The 25,255-nt window shown below is 37.9% G+C and overlaps 1 protein-coding gene across 4 annotated transcripts in view; it reads left to right on the plus strand.

Annotated features, from left to right (window-relative positions):
• Nucleotides 1-25,255, plus strand: part of LPP (LIM domain containing preferred translocation partner in lipoma) — a 617,231-nt gene that overhangs the window by 291,572 nt on the left and 300,404 nt on the right. For all 4 annotated transcript variants that reach the window (XM_081138106.1, XM_081138104.1, XM_081138105.1 and 1 more), the window contains one exon: nucleotides 5,150-5,272. In XM_081138106.1, coding sequence (XP_080994232.1) covers nucleotides 5,150-5,272 — 123 coding nt within the window. The remainder of the gene's footprint in view (nucleotides 1-5,149; nucleotides 5,273-25,255) is intronic.

Here is a 25,255-nt window from a genome sequence, read left to right on the forward strand (position 1 = left end):
ATTGTGATATTCCTGCCATACTTGTTTGATCTGAATCTAATCATCAGGCAAAGCCAGATTATTGAACTTTTTATAAGACACTTGTCCTAATTTTTTTTTTTAAAGTCAGTTTCATGAAACGCAAACAATAGAAGAGACTAAAAATACATGACATCTTCAAGTGTGATCTTTGATTGGATTCTGGATCAGAATTAAAAACAATAGCTAAAAGGACATTACTGAGACTGCTAGTGAAATATGAGCATGTGTGCTTATTAGATAATGCTGCACCATGTTAAATTTTGTGGATGTGAGAATGATATCAAAACATTAGGTGTTCTTAGGAGATGGAAGCTGAAGTATATGGACGGAAAGTTTCTGTAACTTGTTTCAAATGCGTTAAGTGCTTCAAGAAACAGAATGTATGTTTTAAATATATTGATAAAAGGTAGATTTTGCTATTAAACACCTAGCTTCCCCTACCCTGCTTTTTGTCACATTTCTGGTCTTTTGCATCTGAGTCAGGTTGGAAAAGATCTTAGAATTCTCTCTTGCTGTTTAACTTGAATCTACTTGCTGGGGTTTTTTTTGGTGTGTTATTATTATTTTTAATAGAAGAGTAGTTATTTCTAAGTTTTTAACCTTACCACATTCAATGAATCTTTTATATATGAGCTGTAGAATTTGCCCATAGCCTTAAAAATTAATAAATGAATAAACTCCTCTGCTCCTCTGAGTGGTCACCTATCTTCTGTTTGTTATTTAAGAGGGAAAGAGTAAGAAAGGGAGGGAGGGGGGGGGGAGAGAGAGAAATGTTGGCCATTGATGAATCTGGGTACAGGGTTTGTGGGTGGAGTTCATTTTATTACCCGTTCAACTTTTCTGTGAGTTAAATTTCTTTTTAAACAAGATATTTGGATATAAAACATGAATAAGCAGATACATACAAATGAATACTCTGCCATAAATCACTACTTGTTCTTGACTGTCATCTATAGTTACTGGGTTTGCAATATATGGGCTAAGCATGACAGACTCTTAGAAATGGCCTCACAGGCTATATATTTTGGTTCTGCACTCTGATTTAAAGTTTGTCCCTTTGAACTTACAGTGGGGGTGTCATCACCCTGTACTTCTACTAATGGCACTAAGAATTTTAACTTTCCAAGTTATAAGAAGCCCCAGTTGTGGTTTAGTGAGCTTTCATCATATACATGGCTATTGAGTGAATGAAAATAATTATCTTCTAGAAAATATCTTATGAATAACTTATTCACATGAGTGTGCTAGCTGTTAGTAAAAGGATGCTTTTGTGACTCTTATCCTCTCATCCAACCTTTATGCACCGGCCACTGCTACAGCAACCACCTCTGCATAGGTGTGACCTGGCGGCCCCTTGCCTCAGCTGCAATACCTTTCTCTTGCTTTCTGTCCAGGGGCTTCTCTGCCACCACTCTACCTTGGGACAAGTATGAGGGAATTTATAACCTCATAGGCGGCACATGCCCATGGAGAACTGGAGCCTGGGGATAACCTTTCTCCCCTTGGTGGGAAGATCTGAAGCACATTTCACAGGACTTCTCAGAAGGCTTTCAGGAGAATGGAGACCTACTTACCTCTATGTTGCTGACTGGCTCAATACCACACCTTTGAGTTGGCTTTCCTTCTTTACCTGTCTAACTCTTCTAGTCCTTCAGTAATGCTTCTTGGGACTGGCGTGCAACTCTTTATATTAGGCCTTGATTTTTGGTAGAACCTGGACCAAGACAGTGGCATCTCTCTAGTTACGGTTGAAGAATATGAGACTTGTTATTTCAGAAAAAGCATTAGGCAAAGAATCAGCAGAACCTTCCTTCTTGTTATTTGGCCTCTGGCAGGCCGTTTAGCCATCAGGGGGTTGCTGAAGCTACAGTGATGAGGAGTTAAGGAGAAGACACATGGTATGCGGGTAGGATTCTGTTAGCTGATTATAGGACTGTAGCCTCTGGTATCTAGTATAAAGTGTTGAAAATAGCAAGGTAGTCCTTGGATCTAGAGGTGCTGAGAGAGCAAATGAGCATTTTGGAAAAAGGTTGTTGGTGGGGCTTGGGAGGACTTCAGTTATTTGAACTGAGACATAAAATAGAGACTGCATAGTGTTAAAGAGGCCTCTTCTAATCCATAATGGGGATTCAAATAAATGTAGGAGCAAAGCTCTTATCAGAAGGTCAAGTAAAACAACAAGGGATTCTTGCTACAAAATCCCACAGCATTAGGCTAGAACTTATTAAATTGTATCAACCTAACATGAGAAACTAAAAATGGGGAGTAGTCCCGACTCAGAGGGATGGGAGAATGAAGAGGCTGAATACCAATTGAACTCTTGCGTGCACAGGCTAGTTGCACACTATAATTACTTGCTTCATTGTATAGCTCAGGGTAATTCTGTGACTCTGAGTCTCTGTGGTTAGACATCCCAGTGACTTGGGGCATGGGCAGTTGATGTACTTTCTGCTAGAGTACAGATGTCGTAGACATTATTAAATCCTGTCTCTTTAGTGATACCCCCAGGGAACACTTAATGAATGATGCTCCCTTTAAGAAGAAGAATAATTAACAATAGCTTTATTATTCATATTAATTTATAGTTACTGGTTGCTATAATTAATGTTATTTATGAAAATTATCATAATTATAGCACTTTATAATTTACAAAGTATTTTCCCATCCATTTTTTTAATCTGAATATTTTAATATCCCTCTGTCTTAGGTATGTCAGGTGATACTCTCCTTGTTTCATAGATGAGGAAACTATGGCTCAGGAAAGAATTTAATCGGACTGCCATCCACTGTCCTTACCAGCATATTGTGCTAACTATGAGTATATGGAAATGCATGTATCAGATTAGTATTTATTAGAATGTTTTATATCTGCATGTTAAGAACCAGTTCGCACATTTCTCAGCTGCCTTCCATAGCAATAATGCCCCCCCTTTCCTTTTTGTACCAGGACCCAGTGTCAGAATATTCAAAGAGTCTAAATGTGTAAGAGGTTTTCTTAATAACATCACAGTATTTCCCGGTCATTAATACTCAGTAGGATAAAGATGAGATTGCTTCTGAGAGAGGGATTAGCACTTTTAAAACACCTGTTTCTAAGGCAAAGACCCACTGGCCTTATAAGGTTAGTTAAAACTGAGAATTTAGGCTCTGGGAAAACATAATCAACTTGTCACTTCACTTATTTTATTTAATTTTTTTCTTTTCAGTTTTGACTGTGGCAACAGAGCTGAGGAAAATCTCTCATTTTTCGCAAGGGCAACCTTCAGATCTGGGCTACACAGTGTGAAATACACAGACACAGACACAGATGTGTGCACACATGCACACTGAACCTTTTGGTTCCTTTTCTGTAACCTAATATATTCGCTCTCTCCTAGAACATCTGCTGCTCTTATTGTACCATTAGCTGTTTTTACCCAAAACGTATTGATATGAAAAGGGTTACTGACTGGACCTACAGCAGCACCTATCATTATCCACTCATTTATTTATTTAAACATATTTATTGAACATTTCTATGGATCAGGCCCTCAGCAAGATTCTGGGGAATCAGTGAGGAGAACAGACACAGTCCTTACCTCACAAAGCTTAGATTCTCCTGGGGGAGACTGATGATAGACAAATATACATAAAAAGTGATGCTAGATTGTGATAGATATTATGAGAGAGAGAAAACAGGTGTAGGGAAAGAGTCCCATAGAGAGATCATGCAAATACATGCAGAAGGAGAAAATGATGAGAAGGCTGCTTTCAATAATGTGATAAAAGATACCCATAGTTAAAGAGGGCTCAGAAAGGGATGCCCACTGCCCCTGGGGCAGGCAGCAATCATCAGCTTGGCTCCAAGGGGCCTGGACTACAGCTTCATAGGCTTTGGTGTTATCAGTGTGCCTGGTTAGCTCAAGTCCATAAGAATGAACTCATGCTGGCTAAATCCACAAGGGACTGATGTACCAGATCCCCTTAGGGCTATATGATGCAGAGACTTAAATAAGTTCTAGGTCTCAGGGAAGGTGGTTTGGTGAGCAGGCTACTGGGAGGAAGAAACTAGGGGTTTTAATGGACAATTCGATCATGTTATCATTGCCTGGTACAGCATATTTACTGGAAAGATAAATTTACTTAGAGAATTGTAAGGTTTAACGTTAACTCGTCAGGGTATCCTATTTTTTGTTGCTGAGGATATTCTGGTTTCTTGTCTAATAATTTCTCTAACCTTTTAAAGAAATTATCCTAATATTTAACTGCCTTAGACAGGTTCAATAGGGTTGATAAGTTTACACTAACTTCCCATTGTTTTATTTCTATTGGGTCTTGCTGCTGATGCATTTTGGTTTCTTGATGGAGTCAAGAAACACTGTCATTAAAATCCATGATCACAATTGCTTTGTAAAAGGGCCACCTCACTTTATATTTTCTTGTTTTAAGCTCTAGGCAAACTGACTGTCCAAACCTTCTCACAATGCCTGGGGATGCCCTTGTGGTAGCATTACTGTCTTCTCACCTCTGATCAATTCTGAGTGCAGGTAGAAATTGATGCTTCTGATAACATGGGACATTGACTTATGAAATCCATAAAGCTCCAGCTCAGAATCAGTAGCCACTGTCACATGCTCCCTCTGCAGCCCTTGACCAGAATCCTGAGCTGTCTTATTCTAGTTCATTTTTCAGACTCATTGCTTGGGACTTCCCATTTCTGTCACATAGACATTGATTCCTCACAGATTCCTCTTCCTAGACTGTAAGTCTCCCACCCCTGCCCTTCCTGTTCCAAATAAAATGTCATCACTTTAAGTAGTGGTTTCTGAACACAAAGAACTTGTAATATCTTCCCAGTTGGATATGCTCCTTGAGTACAGGATGGAAACATTTACTGACTTTTACTTTTGTACTCATCAAAAAATGAGTGTGCAACCTTAGAAAAAAATCACCTGATACCTCTCAGTTTTCTTATTTGTCAAAATGGGATAATTCTACTTCAGGCTACCTCACTAAGATGTTCTAAGAGGGGAAAAAATGCAGAAAATTTTGGAAAAAGCCACACTATAACTTGAGAAATCTGAACTCAGACTGATATCAATGGAAACTGGAAATTTCCTTTTGAACATCTCTATGTTGCTTCTGGCAGGGAAATCCTGGAGGCAAGACCCTTGAGGAGAGACGCTCCAGCCTGGATGCCGAGATCGACTCGTTGACTAGCATCTTGGCTGACCTTGAGTGCAGCTCCCCCTACAAACCTCGGCTCCCACAGGTAAGAGCTGTCCAGGAATGTTTCCACATGGCCAGTTATAAATAGTCTATGATGATCTGAATGTACAAGCTGCTGTTTATAGCCCTTCTATTTTTTTTGAATCTTCTCAGAGTCAACTGTCTAAATTGTCTTTTTATTTAATATCAACATATGTTTGTTAACAGAAACTTTAAAATTAGTTTTATTAGTATTGTCTTTAAAATACTACAACATTATACAAAAAGTTTATGAAAATTAAATAGCTTCATATTCCATTGCCATGCTCTTCTTCTGGCTTTGAGTATGTGGATATTTTGTTCACATTTTTATAGTTCTTACAAGTACAGTTTAGGACGGTAATGTTAAAGGTATCATGAGTGCTACATCTTTTGTAAAGAAATTCCTTATGTTGGATGTGTAAGGTGGCTCCCAGTTTTTGTTTGTGTATGTAATGCTATGAAGGAAATGTTCATGCATATTTCCCTGTGTCAGATTCCTAACAGTGGGGTTTCTACATTGAGGAGCATGACCACTTTATTTTTCTTTCCAAAGGTTGTGAATAGCTTATATTGGCAGTTTGACTATACCAGTTTCTCCTCAGTTTCACCAGAATTTGGCGATAGCCATTAATCTGCATTTTTTAAGTGCAGATGGTGCCATGTTATCTGTTTTTGTATACTTTAAAACACACACACACACACACACACACACACACACAAAAAAAACTTACTTTGGAGCTTGGCTATTTTCTACATTGTAGTTGACTGTGTTCAGAAACTCAACTTCTATGGCTAGTGGTCACTCCCTGTCTCTCTCAGGTCTTGAGACGGTAATGGCAAATCGATTTCAGGGCTCCTGGGTCCTCAGAAGATGGCCAGCAGAACTCTAGATGCAAGCCCTGGACTGGCACTGTCGTCACTGCCTTGTTTGACTCTTGCTAGATGCTCGCTTGACTCAGTGACAGTGCATACGGCCTGCTGAGTATCACTCCAGTTCTTGAAAGGCTGCTCCTGTATTCACGATGGTTCCTTTCATGAATTAAAAACCAGCCCTGCTCCTCGGCTGTCAGTCACGTCAACACTGAACTGCACATAAGGCGGCAGTGCTTTCCGCTTTAGGCGTATTCCCATTACCTCTTCTAGACATATAATGGGACTGTCAGCTATGTGAGGGCACAGGTCAAACACGCCAGAGCTGAGCTCTTCCTTAGCTAACTTCGCTCTTGGCCCCACCAGACCTGTTGGTAGTGGAAATGCACTTCGTTTCTATGAACATACTGAAGTGCAGGTATGTAGCAGGTGCTGTAGTCTTTTGGGGGAAATTTGGGAAGAAGAAAAGTGGATGGTTGAATGGGAAATAAATAGGACCCTTTGTCTTTTTCCAGGGGCCCATAATGTTAAACTATGGCAGATACTGTAAAAATATAAGGAAGAGAGTAATAAATACTTTTTAAGGTGGCAGAATCTGAGAGTTATCAGAAGACTTGTGTGTTCAGATTGAGGGATGGGAATAGTAATGATGGCAGCAATAATGGAGAACAGCCTGAGCCATAGAGGGGAAAGGCCCAGGCTGCCAGGTGGTTGTGGATGAGGCCACTGAAGGCTTGAAGTAGCTATAGGACTGCGAGGTCTTCTACTGACAGCTTGGGGACAAATTTGAATGCCAGATTAAGATTTTGGCTTGTCTTTTATAGATAATGAGGAATAATGGAAGGTTCTCAAGCAGGGGAAAGCTAAATTTAATTCCAAAACAGGAACATAGGAAACAAGATGGGTTCTGGAAAGATGCAGGAGGATGGCCCAGATCTGAGATATTCCCCAGCAAGCCTTCCATGCTCTATAGTTTCTGACCATTGTTTGATGATAAGCATTTTTCCTATTCCACTCAAGCATATGCCTCACGCTCAGTTTCTCAGGACAGCACGGCCACTGAGTTTGGCACTGGAGTCACCTGTCTATGACCCCTTCCTCTTTTTAAAATAGGGTTTTTGCTTAATCTTTTTTTCTCCTCAATTCTTATACCTTAGTATATACCGGGGAGCTTCTGCTTAGAGGGTTTTGCATAGCATAGACTTCGTTCTTTAAGGCTGTGTCTACACACACCTCCCATAAACCACTGCATTTTATTGGGTTTATTTAGCAGCTCCATTTCTGTTTGCACAATCTCACTGTGCACACAGACCCATAATCGCTGATATTTGTGACTGTAAAGCACTTTCACATATATTCTCACTTGAGTAAGACTGAAACTCTGATATTAAAGATATGCTTATTTGGAGTTGAGGAAGCTAAGATTTAGAAGATAAGTGACCTGTCTTAGGACATATAACTACAATGTGAACACAGTTGGACCCTGAGTTTACACCCATGTTTGATTTTAAGTTCTAGAACTGTTACTGACAAGATAAGGAGACCTCTGGAGCTAAAATACAACTGAGGCCTAGATGTTATCTTTAGGGAGGAAAAGGTCAGGGAGTCCAAACCGCATGACCAGAGATATGCTGGGGGAGGATAGGTTACCTTGGGGGTGGCGAGGTTCTCGTTTTCCCAGTTTTGCCCCTTGCTAGGCATCTGTGGCTTCCTGCCCTGGTAAGTTTCTGTATCTGGCCCATAGTCCTTGCTCTACTCATGTCTGTCTAACTGCCTATAACAGAACCAGATTGAGGATATCAGTATTTTTAAAATATTTCTATCAGTGGCAAAAAAATCTATGAGTAACAGTGTCCTTTGAGGCTTTCTTATAAAAAGAAAAAAATTCGGAAGGTTTAAAAAATTAATAATGATAATCTTTAAGTAGAATAAGTTGAGAATTAAGGTAAACACCTCAATGAGCCTGTTCCATTTAGAGTGAAAGAGTGATCCTTTCTAACTTTTCTATTAGTCTAATTTAGGAAAGCATGAGTTAATTGGGAGCTACAACTCATTCTTCTGAATTATCTTCACTCTGGTGGAACTGAATTAGATGTGTTAGTATTTATTGGTTAACATAATTATACGCTGTGAGAATGATAATCACACACCTAAAATATTAAAAATATGTGCCAAAAGGAGATGATGTCTGCAGTCTACTGTGTTGTGTTGTAATTAAAAGGTACTTGAAAAGTCCTAGAAATGTAGAATGTTAATACCCAACTTTGATGTTTCCATTTTTGATCCAAAGCAAATTACAAAACCCGTTGAATTGCCTGACTACTTAAAGTAGGCTAGTAGGTCTATGATTTCTCATTTTCCAAGCATGTGTTGTGTGCATGCCCAAATCTACCTCTGAATCACCTTTGTAAGCCTGCTTGGACTAATGGATCTAGGGAAAACCATAATGCATGTGGAATGTTTGTACCATTAGAGATCCAAAGGAGCTCTATTCACATAACAACTTTGAAAAATGTCTGAATACTTGAAATTATATTTTATGGGGTGTTTTTCTCCTTTTTCCAAAGGTGCATTTTCTACTCTAAGATTTCCCAACTTTAGTTCTGTTTACTTATGTATTCATATTTTTACTTGGGAAATGTGGCTTCATTTCACATGTTCATTCATTCACCTAACATTTATTGATATCCCATTATGGATCAGATGTCAGAAACATAGAAGTTAGTATCAACATGTCCTTGCTCTAGAGTAACCCTTACTTCTACAGAGGAAACAAGCACATAAACAATTCAAACCCCACAAAAGAAGGGCTTCAGTGTGCTACTTTAAGCTCTCATGTGACTCACTAGATGTTGAAATTGTTGGAAAATCAAAAGTAGGAATGTCAATGTTACACTTTATACTTTTCTAGGGAAGTGTTAGGGAAGACCGCGCAGAGCAGAGAGCCTTTGCGTTTACTTGGCTGCCTATGTCATGTGAAAGGCATGGAGTTTAAGGTGTGAGAAGAACAGTAATGAGAAAATCAAGGAATGTTGAAAGTGAATGTCTTGTGTGAAGAACATGTTAGTTCAAATGCTACACAGGGTATATGGAGTACAAAGGGCATAGGCAGGTGAAATCACATGCACTTAGTACCTATGTGGCTCTCTTGATGCCCAGGAACTCCCATAGCAAGAGGAGGAATTTAGGGGTGATAGTGTTTCTGGCTGCAGTGTGTTTGGGAGTAACTGCTTTAGCAAATTTTGAATAAAATTTTAAAAATACACGCCTGTACCACTATATAGCTATGCAATTAAACTAGCTTAGTATTTGGAACTAAAAGTTCTAATCATTTTAAATATGTTTATAGAGAAGTACCTTTAGAAGAACAGATGTGAGAAATTCAGAGGCAGTTCTGGGGTGAGTTACATATGATCATAGACTATGAGAGCTTAGGTGGGACTTTGAGATCATCCAGCCAAACTTTTACTTTGCTGAAGAAACGTTTTTGCTCAGAGAGAGAAAGAGCGCACTACGCAATGAGGCCCTGTTAGAAGCGGGAGGACCGATTCCTTCTGTTCCTGAAACATGAGGTAATGCTTCTTTGTGGATGATAACAGTCACCAAGGGGTAGTTGGGTTCCCTTCAGCTTTTCAATTAGGTTACTCCAGAATGTCTCTATTAGTGGTATTTCTCTAAAATATATCTTGGAATCATAATAAAAGAGAAGGTAAATTTAAAAAAATAAATAAGTCAAAAACATAACTTAAAGATATACATAAAGTATATGGTGGTATAGTGTCTTTGAGTTAATGTATATCTACACCTCATCCAGCTGGCATCATTTGTTAGCAGAAGTACAGCTTAGGCTCTCTGGAAGAGCTATGCAAGGGGTCAGATTGAAATTATTTTGATTTCTCAGAAGATGAAGGATAAATCATGGATTTGTGATTTTCCCCCTTCTCTTGGCAGAGCCAGGATTAGAGTTCTAGTCTTCTGATTCCTAGTACAGAGCTGTCTTTTATTCCCTGCTGTGAGTTTGGTAGGGTCAGAGATGTTACCTAGGTGACATGGAAGAACTTTCAGATATTTTATATTAATATTTCAGGGTAATGGGGAATTTAGTAATTTTCAAATCAAGTTGCTTTAGAATTGGTCAAACGCAATTTCACAATCCTCATTTAGACTAGTATGAAACTTTCACAGAGATTTCAGGGATAAGGATCTGGTTGGGCATAGTGTGGTAGCCTAGTCCCCAAGTCTGCCAATGAGAAGAGCGCTGTCTTCTCAATTCCATGTGGTCACCTCTCTAAAAAGAACTCCATTTGTGTGAACTGTATGCATTACCAGTCTGAGCTTCCTTTCTTCTGTTCCTAAAATGAGCATAGTAACTACAGTTATTCCCCTTTGCAGAAACAACATGTTCTAGAGTTACAAGAAATAAGATGCTGGCTTTAAATAATAGTTCTCTCAATCCTTCCCATTTTGTTTTGGGATTATTAGCTTGAGTCTGGAGCTTCCTTTAAATCTTCAGGTCTTTGAAGGGTTAGGGCTTATTTTTTCTTAATGCTGGTTACCCTCTAAATGCTATATATATCTTCCTCATTTAAAATATTTAAAAAGTATTGTACGTTTTTAGTCTGTTTGGGAACTGAGTACATAAATGCTGTTTGGTCTCATGTATACATGTCTTTAACTGCAATCACAGCGCTCCCACGCTGGGTTCCTTTCACAGAGCAATAATCTATGAGGCAACCAGAGAAATTATTTCAGTTGTGTGTGTGTGTTGTATGGAAGGTTTTTTATTAGGAATTCACATGGCCCAAGGGCTTGTAGGCAGCATAATCAGGGTGGAGTCTTGTGGTGCCATGGATCTTCTATTCTCTTGTGCTCTCTGTTCTAGCTTGCAAAAGTCATGAGTAGCTACACAGGAGATTAATTAATAATTAAATTTTTAATATTTCATATTATTTAGTGCAACCCAAACATGTAGGCGACTGGGAAGTGAAAGCTCCGACATGCAAATGCTGTGCTGAGATGCGTGTGGACTATCCCTGCAGATTGAGATCTTGTTGCGTCTTTATTTGGCTTCTTGTGAAATGAGATAAGAATTGGATCTTATGCTGTTGAGAAAGAGAATAGGCGCAGATAGTGTCATCTTCCTCTTTCTGTATTCTCCAGGGGAAAAGTTAGGAGAATATCATGATTTGCTGGGGGGAAAAACGGATTTGTCAATGTGTCTGTATGGTCTGCTTACTAATAGCTTTCTTTGAGAGCCAGGGTAAAAGTTGAAACATCGTAGTAACCTCATAGATGGGATACCAACTGGAGTACAGCAAAATAAAATGTGCAGAAGTAACATTTTACAAGAAAAAAGGATCTAATTCTTTCAACCAACGCTCATGTTTAGAAGCTCTGAGTGATTTTGAATTAGTCTGGACCTGCCAGAAAACTTCAGCAGTTAAATAACAATGAGATGGGGGTGGAGGAGTGGTTAGCTGACTCAGAGTTGCATGCCATGGGTTTGATGAAGGGCAATTAATTTTTAGATTGTATATAATTGCATCTCAATAACATTTATACCCCTCCTGTTTTAGAAGACGATGTTTGTGTCTATCATATGTGATGAGCATAATTAAGTTAACTTTAAATCTTTGTTTTGAACGTAACATTTTCAGAGTGGAGATTTAAGCTAAAAATCTACCTTAGACTTCACGTTTACAAAAGTTTCACACAAAAAGTGTCCATGTTATGTGCCCCAGTGTAAGAGTGTGTAGGCGCTCTCCCAGCAGTAAATGGGAGGGAGCTGAGCAGGCAGCTGCTGCTGGCCACCATAGAGAAACCAGCTCTTCTGGAGCCTGGGGAGGGACGGGGGTGTCTTCCTTGGTACTCTGGCCATGGTCCCTGTGGTAGCCTTTAGCTCGGATTTGTTTGCAAGACCTTGGCTCAGAGATGAGTCTGTTACATTGCACTGAATCACTCGATTCAGGCATTGATTTAAAAAGAAATGCACAAAGCTGCCTGTTGAGCTTCTTCATTTTACAACAGCATCTTAGTGGAAATAATTAGCTCTGTGTCCATGCAGAAGCACACATCACATTTGCAAAATTAAATAGCTTTCTCGTCAGGACTGGTTTCCCTATTTCTTTCTTCCTCTCCCACTATTTAAATATCTATTTTGGTAGTAGCCTTGGTCTGAAATCTCATGGTCACTTCTATTTTTTTTTCAAATTTAAAAAGCAAATAAACTGCAAAATACAAATCCAGCGATATTTTTTTACTCAAGATGATTAGATTTTACCATGGCAAACACATAAGAGTATTGCATTTTAAGAGAAAAAGCCATACCTCAAATAAGATATTGTCACTGTTTTACCTATTTCAACACCCAATTCTTTTATATGCTTTATAGCCAAATTAAAGTATAATGATGATAAGAAAGGTCTCTCTAGACAGAAGGTTGGAGGTGGTAATAACCAATCCTACATATCACCATTTGTCATGGTGAGTAACTGGTCTTCCTCCGCACAAAATATCATGTTGACATATAACTGCTAAAGTTCTTGTCACACTGTGTCAAAATGACCAGGAAAGTCATATACATTCCTTTCAGTGAATATATTAATTATAAATATGAAACTTTAATTTATTATGTCTCATAATTTGAACCTACCTATTCCTTATAAAACTGTAAACTGAACTTTTATTGAAATGAAAGATAAAAATTGGGCACATACTGCTGCTGAGCTATCAGGTGCTGTTTTCATTTGTGAGTGCAAAGAGGACCACCTATAAACTAGTGTTTGTCTCTCTCTGGTCCCTAAGCTCTAACTCCAGTGGGCACCTAAGCTATGCTGTCATATTAGGGTTCAAGATGGAAGGGAATTGGATTATGTTTTGTTGTTCTGAATCACAAATGACTCAAATATACAGTAAAAATTCTAATAATTTTATCTCACAGAGTATACCTTATAGAGACAACATATGTGTGTAATGCCTTAAGCTTGAACAGCAAAGAAGTAATTGTGATAAATACCAGAGTGATGTTCTGAAAGCAAGATTATCTATTGATTCCTGAAATACAGGAGGCATGCAAATTTATAATTGCTGAATGAATAGGTAAATGTTATCATTCAATACAGTAATGATGTAAGTATCCACACCTTAGAATCTGCTGGAGAATCCAGTCTGGATTGACATCGAGTGAATGACAAAGGATACCTACTTTCTGATTTTTCTATAATTAACATGTATTTGCACCAATAAATATAAGTATAGCTGAGGCAAATGCATTTTGTAAAGACAACTTAATGGTAGCTGCTGATTCAGCTAAAACTTCTAGCTTCATCCCTGCATTCATTGCCTTATATCACTTGAAAGCAATTCACTTGGTTGAGATGTTATTTTGGATTATACCTCAATCCTGTACCCAATCTCTTATTATTGGGATAATATAAAAATAAACATCAAGTTATTTTCTGTATACTCTACAGTACTGCTGAAAAGAGAGGACCATTATGTTACCCAGTGTTTTCTAATTCAAAGATCAATGCAATACATTATTGGATTCAATGATAGGAGATAAATAGTTACCTGACTGAGGAACTGATATATGCTTCCTTTTTTCCAGAAGAAAAAAAAAAAAAGAGTCTGCAGAATTATTTGACTCTTTGCTTGAGTTTCTATGATTCTTGTCTCCTTCCTTTACCACATGCCTCCTGACTTGATATTTGATGTCATAAGTATATGCCAGTTATAAGCCATTTCAAAACTAACTGCCTAAATCTAACTCATGCTTTTTTAAATGGAAATAAACTTTCTATCTATATGCGCCTTTGAACATCCTTGAAATATGTGAACTTCAGGCTTTTTTAAAAAAGGGAGAATTTAACTCTAAATGGATTCCTTGCTCATATTGATGGTAAATGATGGATCCATTAAAGTAACATATTAAGTGATATAAATAAAATATAAGATTAAAGTGGCTGAAGAGATAGAATATTTATTTGTTCTTTTTAATAAATGTGGTATTTCAGAAAGCTTGAAGTACTAGTAGTCAGACTCATTAGCCCTTACCTGAAGTGTCTTGAGTCTTTTTTCGAATTCCATCCTGATATTGTACTACTTATATAATAATACTGAAAAATGGTACTTCTTATGTACTGCTAAGCTTCTAAGCAATATGGAATCTTCTTGGCTTTCTCAGCCACCCAAACTACACAATGTGATGTTTTACTTCCCAAATGGCCGTAATGTTAAATTGATTCTTATCAAGGCAGTCAAAGCCAGGAAACACATTTTATAAACAGCATTCTGGATGACTTAATGTTAGTATTTTATGTAATACTAAATTTAGGGCTCCTTTTCTCACCAGTCAGCTTGTTATGGCTGAAGTTATGATGTTTAACTTTGTTTATGGGTAAGTCTACTTTTACAGTCACTTGTAAATCAGTCCTTACAGTCAGCAAGGGGAGAAAATAGAGGGAGAATTGGGGTGATCTGTTTGTAGCTGTGTTAGAACAAGTTTCCTGGAGAAGGAAGGATGAATGGAAATGTGTTATTCACACCATCACCTCCTTACCACTGTCCATCAGATCAGATGGGGAAAACAGAAAGAACAATTGAATTTATGTCTGAAGATGTGAGAGAAAGACTGAAATGTATCTTGAAAACTGGTAAAGGGTCGCTTTCTGTGAAGAGCTTTGGATTGAGAAGGTGATCATTGTGTCTGATTTTCCAAGAGCTGCTTAGGTTTTCTCTCTCTCATTCATTGATTGGTTTGTTCACATATTTATTTATTTTTTTCTTTTATCCTTTGACTATAAGTTGAACTTAAAATCTCTGTTGAATTTTTGAAAGATATTAAAGATTTAAATAAGTGGAAAAATAATCTGTTGACCCTTGAATAACACAGGGCTGAACTGTGCCAATTCCCTTATAAACACATTTTAAAAAATAAGTACTGTAAGTGTATTTTTTCTTCCTTATGATTTTTTTAGTAACATTTCTTTAGTGTAATACATATACAAAATGTGTGTTAATTGGGAGATTAAAGATGGTGGCGGACTGAGTGGAAGCTACACTGACACTCTCCTGGGACCAAATTGGTATTACAACTCAAATATAGAAAAACCATCCTGAATAATCAACTGCAACTGAAGATGAGCTGGAGAGCACCCTGATAACCACGGAGGAAAAGTGGAGACTGGTAGGAAGTGAAGAAGTGCGAGAGGGCTGGCCAGGCTCTCACAGACAGCAGCTGAAGGTCCAGAGGGATATCGCAGCTGTGGGGGGTTCCCACTGAGGACTCTGGGGCCTAAACCCTAGGGTGAGCTTCCCAGCCAAGAGCACCAGAACTGAGAAAGGTGCCCATATAACACCTGGCTGTGAAAAGCAGGAGGGTTTCTGTCTGCCAAGGAGAGATGGCTGGGACTGCAGGCACCCTCTTAAAGAGCTAACACACAAAGTTTCATGTGCAGCCACTCACCTTGGGCTCCAGAAGAGGGAGGGCAGAGTGGACTGGAGCTGTGTGAGGAGAATCTAGGGTTGTGGGCTCTGGAGATAGATCTTAAAGAGCACCCCTCTGGATTCCTGTGCCAAGTCATTCCCCCATACTACAGAGGCAGAAGTTTACTTTCTAGGCAGCTTTGCCTGAGGGGGAAGCTATTGCCCCACCCTCTTGGAAAACCTTTCCCCCTACCCCATGGAGTTTCTACAGCCTCATTGAGAGAATCAGATTAATCAGCCTGCAGGCAGAGACAGACCTCATAGTGCTTGGAGTCTTTGCCTGATCTGCTTCTGGACCTGGGCCTTGGAAAAGCAGACTTTGGTGTGTATCTTGGTCCTATTCAAACACACCCAGCCCCAACAGAGGGGACCTCAAGCTGTGGGTTGTTGATAGCTCCAAACAGGGTACTCAAAGGCAGTCACAAACAGCATCTGACATTGGCCTGCACCAGAGACCTTCCAAAAAGACTGAGAGTCGTAGCAGGCCTACCTAATACATAGAAACAAACCCAAACAGCCAGCCAAAATGGGAAGACAAAAAAACAAGCCCCATTTGAAAGAACAAGAGAAGCCTCCAGGAGAAGAACTAAATGAAATGGAGATAAGCAATCTCTCCGATATACAGTTCAGAATACTGATTGTAAGGATGCTCAACAGCATGAAAAAAAGATAGGGAAACTTTGAAAAATGACCAGTCATAAATGAAGAGTGACATAGCAGAAATAAAGAATACATTGGAAGGAATAAACAGCAGATTAGAGGAAGCTGAGTATCTTATCAGAGAATTAGAAGACAGGGTAGAAAAAAATCACTCAATCAGAGATCCAAAAAGAAAAAAACAATTATAAAACAGGAGGACAGTCTAAGGGAGCTGTGGAACAACATGAAATGTAACAATATTTTGCATCATAGGAGTGCCAGAGGAGGTCAAAAGTAAGCAAGAGCTGGAGAACCTGTTTGAATAAATAATGGCAGAAAACTTCCTTAACCTGGTGAAGGAAAATGTCACACAAGTTCAGGAGGCACAGGGAGTCCCAAGCAAGAAGAATCCAAAGAGGCCCATGCCCAGCCACATCATAATTAAAATGCCAATGAAAGAATCAAGACAAAGAGATCATCTTAAAGGCAACAAGAGAAAAGCAATCTGTTACCTACAAAGGAGCTCCCATAAGGTTGTCAAATGATTTCTCATCAGAAACTCTATAGGCCAGAAGGAATGGCATGAAGTATTCAAGGTAATGCAAAACAAGGATCTTAAACTAAGACTATTCTACCCAGCAAGGCTATCATTCAAAATACATGGTGAAATAAAGAGCTGCCCAGACAAAATAAGCTAAAGGAGTTTATCAGCACCAAACCAGTTTTGCAGGAAATGTTAACGGGACTGCTGTAATAATAAAAAGAAATAGAGAAACATAGGCACAAAGAATTAAAATAGCAATAAATAAGGACCTATCAGTAATAACCTTAAGGACTTTAAGGGAGACACAACAGCAATACAGTCATAGCCGTGGACTTTAACACCCCACTGACTTCACTGGATAAAACTTCCAGTCAACACAGAAACAGTGACTCTAAATGGCAAGCTAGATCAGATGGATTTAATTGATATTTACAGAACATTTCACCCCAAAGCTTCAGAATATACATTCCTCTCAAGTGCACATGTGTCATTCTCAAAGACAGACCATATGTTAGGACACAAAACAAATCTCTGCAATTCAAGAAGATTGAAATCATCTCAAGCATCTCAGATCACAATGACTTGTAGTTAGAAATCAACTACAGTAAAAATACTCAGAAACATTCAAATGCATAGAGGTTAAATAGCATGTTATTAAACAAGAAATGGGTTACCAATAAGATCAAGAAAGAAATAAAAAACTTCCTGGAAACAAATGAAAATGAACACACAACAACCTAAAATCTATGGGACACAGTGAAAGCAGTCCTTAGAGGGAAGTTCACAGCACTACTGTCCTACCTCAAAAGGCAAGAAAAATTTTTAGTAAACTATCTAACCTTTAAATTTAAAGAATTAGAAAGCTCCCCCGTGAAGCCGTCCAGACCAAGGCTTTTGTTTGCTGGGAGTTTTTTTTTTCTTACTGCTTTGATTTCATCAGTTGTTATTAGCCTATTCAGGTTTTCTGATTCTTCCTGATTCAGTTTTGCATGATCTCACGCATATGTGGAATCTAATAAACAAAATAGACTGAGGAACAAAATAGACTCAGAGACATAGAAGCATGGAACAGACTGATGAATCTCAGTGGGAAGGTGGAGGTGGGGGAGTGGGTGGGGAGAGATTAATCAAAGAATTTATATGCATATATGCATAACCCATGGACACAGACAATAGTGTGGTGAAGGCCTGGGGTGGGGGGTGAATACGGGGTGGAGGGGATCAGTGGGGACAAAAGTGGAATATCTGTAATACCTTCAACAATAAAGATAAATTTTTTAAAAAACGTGTTAGTTGACTGTTTTTGTTATCAGTAAGGCTTCCTGTTAAGATTAGTCTATTAGTAGTTAAGTTTTGGGGGAGTAGAAAATTATATTTGGGGGATGGGAGGGGGGAGAGATTAACCAAAGAACTTACGTATATATGCATAACCCATGGACACAAACCATAGTGTGGAGAAGGCCTGGGGGTGGGGGCAGGTGCTGGGTCAAGGGGATCAATGAGAGAAAATGGGGAGACATCTGTAATACTTTCAACAATAAACACAAATTTAAAAAATAAAAAAAATAAAACCTTTTTTCAGGTAAAAAAAAAAAGTGTTATATGTGGATATTTTTACTGTAGCTGTTTCAGCACCCCTAACCCTCATGCTATTCAAAGGTCAGTCGTATTGTTAAGATGCCTGCTCCTCAAATTGATCTGCAGATTGAAACCAATCCCTGTCAGCTTTTTCCCTTGTAGAAATTGACAAGTGAATCCTAAAATTCATATGGAAAATCAAAGGACACATAATAACCAAAATAATCTTAAAAAAGCAAAGCAAAGACTCATGCTTCCCAATTTTAAAACTTATTCCAAAGCTTGAGGAATCAAGCAATGTGGTACTGGCATTAGTATAGCTATAGATCAATAGAATTGTACTAACAGTCCCAAAATAAATCATTACATTATGGCCAACTGATTTTCAGCAGAAGTACTAAGACATTCAATGGGGAACAGATAGTTTTTTTCAACATATGATGTTGGGAAAACTGGAAATCCTCAGTGAAAGAATGAAGTTTGACTCCTACCTTACATCATATATAAAAACTTAAAATGAATCAAAGACACAAACATAAGAGACAAAACTATAAAATTCTTAGAGGAAAACATAGGAGCAGTCTTTGTGACATTGGATTACTCAGTGACACCAAAAACACAAACATCTGAAGAAAAAATAATAGCTATAGTTCACACTTTTGTGCTTCAAATGACATCAAGAAAGTGAAAAAGCAGCCCAGAGCCTGAGAGATTACATTGCAGGCCATATATCTGATAAGGTATTTGTATCTAGAATATATTAAGACTCTTATAACTCAAGAAGAGGAAGACAAGTAATCCAATTAAAAATGGACAAAGAATATGAACAGACATTTCTCCAAAGATACACCAGAAGATAATATGCATAGGAAAAGATGCCTGTCATTATTTGTCATCTAGGAAATGGTCAAATCACAACTGCAATGAGATACCCATTCACACACACTAAGATGGTTGTAATGAAAAAGACAAACAAGAAAATATGTTGGTAAGGATGTAGTGTAGTTGGAACTGTCGTATATTGCTGGTTGATCGTAAAATGATGCAGCCACTTTGGAGAAACTCTAGCAGTTCCTCAAAAGATTAGACATAGAGTTATTATATGACCAAGCAGTTATATTGCTATTATCTCCAAGAGAATTAAAACATATTTCCACACAAAACCTGTACATGAACGTGTATACCAACATTATTCAGAATCCAAAAAGTGAAACATCCTAAAAATCTTTAGCACTTGATGAATGAATGAACAGAATGTAATATATCCATAACATTGAATGCGATTCAGCCATAAAATGGAGTGAAATACTAATACATGCTATAACATGTATGAACCTTCACAACTTTATGCCCTATGAAAGAAACTAGGCAGAAAAGACTTCGTACTGTATGATTTCATTTATATGAATAAGCAAAATCATAGATGCAAAGAGATTAGTAGTTTCCAGTGGCTGGATGTTGGGGAGAGTAAGGAATAACTACCAGTGGGTACAGGAGTTACTTTGGGAATAATTAAACTATTCTGTAATTAGATAGTAATAGGGATTGTACAATTCCTTGAATATACTGAGGACTACTGGTTATAGAATTTTTAAGGGTAGATTTTACAGTATGCTAATTATATCTCAAAAAAATTAAAAGCTTGCATCAAACAGTGTGCCTGAAATACATACATAAAATTGTGCATGGCTCCTGCCTTATAGAAGCTTACAGTTATTGGGAGGATACAAGCTGACGGTTATAGCATGGACTATACATTCTAGGGAAGCACATATAGGATGGTGCTTGAAGAGGAAGTAGTAGAGCTTTGCCTGGATGTCATAGAGGCTACTTGTGCCTCCTCTCCTTACTTGTGTAGGAATCTCTGCAGGTAGGATCAGGCTAATATTTAGAAGCTGAGAAAGACAGTCAGCAATATACTATAAAAACACTGTCTTTCTAACAGTAAGGGCAGTTGAAGTAGGCTGCCTTAGAAGATGGCAAGTTTGCCTTTATTGTAGGCATCTGAAATTACAGTCTGGCATTTACCAAGTGAGTGATTTAAACTCTCTAAACCTCAGTTATTAACCTGAGTTAATAACACATCTCAGAGTTGACACGAGGACCACATGAAACAATGGGTGTGTGTATAATGTGTGAACACACTATCTTGCATATAATAACACTATTACTACTGTTGCTTTTACCACCATCATCATTATCAAATGAATTTTGGCAATAATGCTGGGAAAATAATTCAGGCAACAGATGGGAGGACTGATTTGAATGATTTTAGGATTTCATGGTACTCTCTTGGTTACAGGGCTTAGAGTTTTCTGTTCCCTGATATAAAACTTGGAAGGAAAGACAAAAGACCTTGATTCTATTCCAGGTTCCCAAATTGACTATTTCTGTTCCTAAGGCAAATTACTGAGCCTCAGACTACTCAGTGCTGTTTGCCATGATAGCTGATATAGATGTTTTTTTTATTAAGATTGTTACTGACAAAATCCAATGACCTTAGAAGGTGGTCTTTGTGACTATCAATAGAACTATGGGTGAACACTGAGATGGGTCATATGCGAAACAGTGTGAGAGTCAAGCAGGAGGACACTTTATTTATTCAGCCTTGCAAAGAACATGTTATCTCTTAAAAACAAGCAAGTGAAATAACTTGATTAGAATTCTGGGAACACTTATTTAAGATGCCTTAAGTCCAGAATTTCCATGATTGGCCAAGATATCTCCTGGGTAGTCACTACCTGTCTGGGTCTATTTCAATATCTGTAAAGTGGACTTGAGGAATGAGATGATCTCTCATGATGATTTGAGTTTTGAGTTGGTATGGCTTTGGCCCTGTACAAAATAAAAACTATATTGATTCTTCTTTCTGTGCTTTTATTATTTCATGATAGGTTTTTTTTTTAAGACTGGGTTAAAGTTGATGAGCATCATCATGTGCAACCAGAGAGAAGTATCTGCACATTGAATGATCCTCTCCATATTCTTTAAGATAATTTGCACCTAAATTTATATTGTTCAGGAAGATCTGGAACCAGCCTCATGGAGTGTAAGATTATTTGAAAGGAAGTGTATTGTAGTGATTAAAATGACGCATTCTAGGACCAGATTGCCATGGGTTCAAATTCCAGTTCTTCTACTTTCTAACTGTGTAACCTGGGATCAATCACTTAAACTTTTTATAACTGTAATTTTTCATTTTCATAATAAAGATAATTATGGTATCTACCTCATAGGATTGTGATGAGGAATAATTGAAGCACTTAGAACAGTGTTTGGCATATCAGTAGCACTATTTGCATTAGCAGATCTTATTATTGGAAGCTGGATGCTTATTCTTAAATTGAGCTATTGTTTTTGTGTGATAAGATTGACATATAAATTTGGTCTGTTATATCTCTGCAGATCTCTGAAACATCTATCTCACATAAACTGGGCATCATTTTTTCACTACTCCAAAGTGTGTCGGTCTTTCTGTTCCTGAGCCTTTGTCTAGTCCTTTTGATTACTTCATTGGCTTCTAATGCATGAACTCTAAAGTCAAAGCTAGAGTGATAACCAGTCTTGACACACCCATGAATTATCAACATCTTTTTCTGTGTATTACAGAGTAGTCACTCTGATAACTAAATTAGGTTGGCTTTAAAAACAAGTCAAGACTCATAGATTATGAACTTGTCACAGTTGGTTCAAGTGACTGTTCAGAATGCCCTTGATAGCTTGTTATGCAGAGAATGGTGGGCTCCACTCCCTGAGTTTCTGATTCAGTAAGTCTGCAGTGGGGCTCAAGAATTTGTATTTCTAAGAAATTCCCAGATGGTGTTGATGTTGGGACCACACTTTGAGAATCCTTCAAAGCTGCTTGGCAAATGTTTTGTAAGCAGCTCCCTCTTCCTCCTTTCTCTTAAAGCCAGTGTCACAAACTAGTCTAATAACTTCATTTCCTGGAGGAGAAGTGTCTTCCTGGTTGCACAGTAAACTGACAGAATCTGGAAGCTTTTTGTTTAATTCAGAGTGATTTGCATCTGCAATTCTTGGACTAAGCATTTAGATGTTGAAAACTAGAATTCTAGTTCCATCTCTGCCATGTTTGGAAGCATAAATTTTAGTTGTTTTATTTCTCCAAACCTCATTTCCTTCATTCACAATATGATTACCTCTTCTGCTTGCCATATATGGTTTTGTGAGACGTAAATGACGTACTGTGCATTTAATTACTTTGTAAATTTTGAAACACTATACAAATGTTTTTTCAAACTCATCCCAGTTATCAGATGCACTATCACATTAAACGTAATATGTTTTGTGATAAGTACACCCTTCCTCTACTCATCTGAGGTAAATATTGACTTTTCTAACTCTGGTAGAAAGTAGGGTCTATGAGCCCTTTCAGTGTATTTACACCATCTGTTTGTACACTGGTCATAAAATTTTCCCGAACTTCATGTCTCAGATAATATAATATTTTGACAGGACACTTTTAAGCTATAGTATTTTTACATGATACTTTTATAGTGTTTATGATAGCATACTTTTAAGAGAAAAAGGCTGCTCTTTTGGTTTTAATGTGACTAGGATACGTCATAGGCAATCTTACTTTATCAAAATCTTAACAGAAACCCCCTACTCAACACTCTCCACACTTTTTTAAATTGAACAAAAACCCTCGTATTATAAATAGAATTTTGTGTAAAAATTTTAAAAGATGTAATTCACAACAGAGCAGAATAATATATCAAATACAGCAACAGCTAGCAACACAACAGGTTTTGAAAAATAAAACAAAAGAAGCACTCCTTTATTTTTGACTGTTGAGATCTTTGAAAAGCACAGACTTGCTCGTCCATTGACTTATGAGCTTCAGGTTACTGCTGAGTTCACTGGAAAGACTGTTGGTTTGAGGTAATGGGGCATATAGATCATGGTGAGAAATGTATGAACAGGTTGCCCTCATTTCTCCAAATAGTGGTAGCTGTGTAGCCCAACTCACACCTACCTTGTGTTTTAAATGAGATGATATTAGTGGAGGTGCCTTACTACATCCCTGGACATTAGTTGGTATTCATGTCTCTTTGGGCAAGTGTATCCTTATGAGCTTCAGGGAGCTTGTCGTATCTACAGAAAGGAGCTTGGCTGTAGGATAGGATATTTTTAGTAAGAATTACATAAATTTCTACATAGAGAAGTTATATCTAAACTTTAAACTCTTGAAGAGAGTTTATATTCTGTTATTAAAATTAATAATAAACCTAGTTGCCTATAAGTTATCTAATATTTTCTAACATTAAAATATTTTGGCCTCTCATCAAACTAACAGGTATATGTTGGACAGATGCTATGTTAGTCGCCAGGCTATAAAAACAAATCTTCCCTTCAGGAACTTACCTTTCAGTGGGGAAACTATAACGTGTTCCCTAATAGAGAAAATAGAGGAGGAACTTTGATCCATAAGAAGGGAATGAATGACTCTGTGTTTGTTGGGGAGTAGGAGGAACAGTGGAGGCTGTTGAAGAGTCACTTTCTGCTCAGGAGATTGTTATCCATTGAAAAAGGTATGTCTGAGCCTGGCCTTTTTTCACTGTTCAGCTTCGGGCATTTGATAATACTGGCTAGAGTGATGCTCTGAGAGCAGAGATCTGTAGCATAAACCATTTCAGGAAACCCTGAGCAATTTAGCTTTGTACTGGGAGTTGAGTGCAATAAGGGAGGGATGGTAAAAGTCCAAAGTAGAAACATGTGATACCGTCTTGGAGGTCCTTGCAAGTCAGGTGAAGGAGTTCACACAAATAGCTTGAATATTAATTGATTAACTGAAAGAAAATTACATTGTGTCCATGAGACCTTATCATCTCTGAGCTTCAATTTCTCCATCTGTCAAGTGAAGGTTTTTTATTTCTAATCTCTAAAGTTGTGACTCTGATCACTGATATTTTTATAATTTCTTGAATTCATACATATTAAGTTCTATTGAGAATTATTTATTCAATGCATATTTATAGTAGAAGGGCAGTGGATTGCACAGTAAATATATAGTGTTATGTACTAGATATTAGGGACCATCACTGAATAAGCTGAGGGAATAAAGTCCAGTGGGAACTGGGGTTGGGAAAATAGTCATGTGTTGCTGATTTAAATATGATCTGGAAAACTCTATGAGAGATAAATAGAAGATGCTGTGGGGCCATTAGCTGCTCATGAAACATAATAAACCAAGTCCAGAAAATGGTATTAGTTTTCTATATTGCGGTAACAAAATACCACAACCTTGGTGACTTAAAAACAACACATTTATTATCTTGTATTTCTACAGGTAAGAAGTTCAGTACAGGCTTTATCGGCTAAAATGAAGGTTTCATCAGAGCTGCATTTTTTTCGGATGCTCTAGGGGAGAATCGGTTTCCTTGCCTTTTCTAACTTTTCTAACTTCTAGAGGTCCTCCATATTCCTTGTACTGTGGTCTGTTCCTCCGCGTTCAAAGACAGCACCATAGCCTCCCTCTGACCGCGCTTCTCTCCCATGCCTTCCTCTCATCAGGGATGGGAAAGGCTCTCTTCTCTTAAATTCTGTGATTAGATTTGGCCCACCTAGATAATCCAGGATAATCTCTCCACGTCAATATTTAACCTTAATCACATCTGCAAAGTTCCTTTTGCCAAGTACATTTATATATTCACAGCTCCCTGGAATTACACTGTGGCAGTCTGGGAGCTGGGCAGTAATCTGCCTGCCACAGTTTCTTTGTGGGAATATAAATAATTTCACATTGTTGTGTGCATAGAGATTGAGAATGTAACTGAGAGGAAGTAGCCACATCATGAAGAGTGTTTTATGCTTTGGAAAAAAGACATTTGAAGTTATCCTATGGCACTCAGGAGCTATACTATTTTT

This window comes from Miniopterus schreibersii (assembly GCF_964146895.1).
Source record: "Miniopterus schreibersii genome assembly, chromosome: 5".
Taxonomy (NCBI): Eukaryota; Metazoa; Chordata; class Mammalia; order Chiroptera; family Miniopteridae; genus Miniopterus; species Miniopterus schreibersii.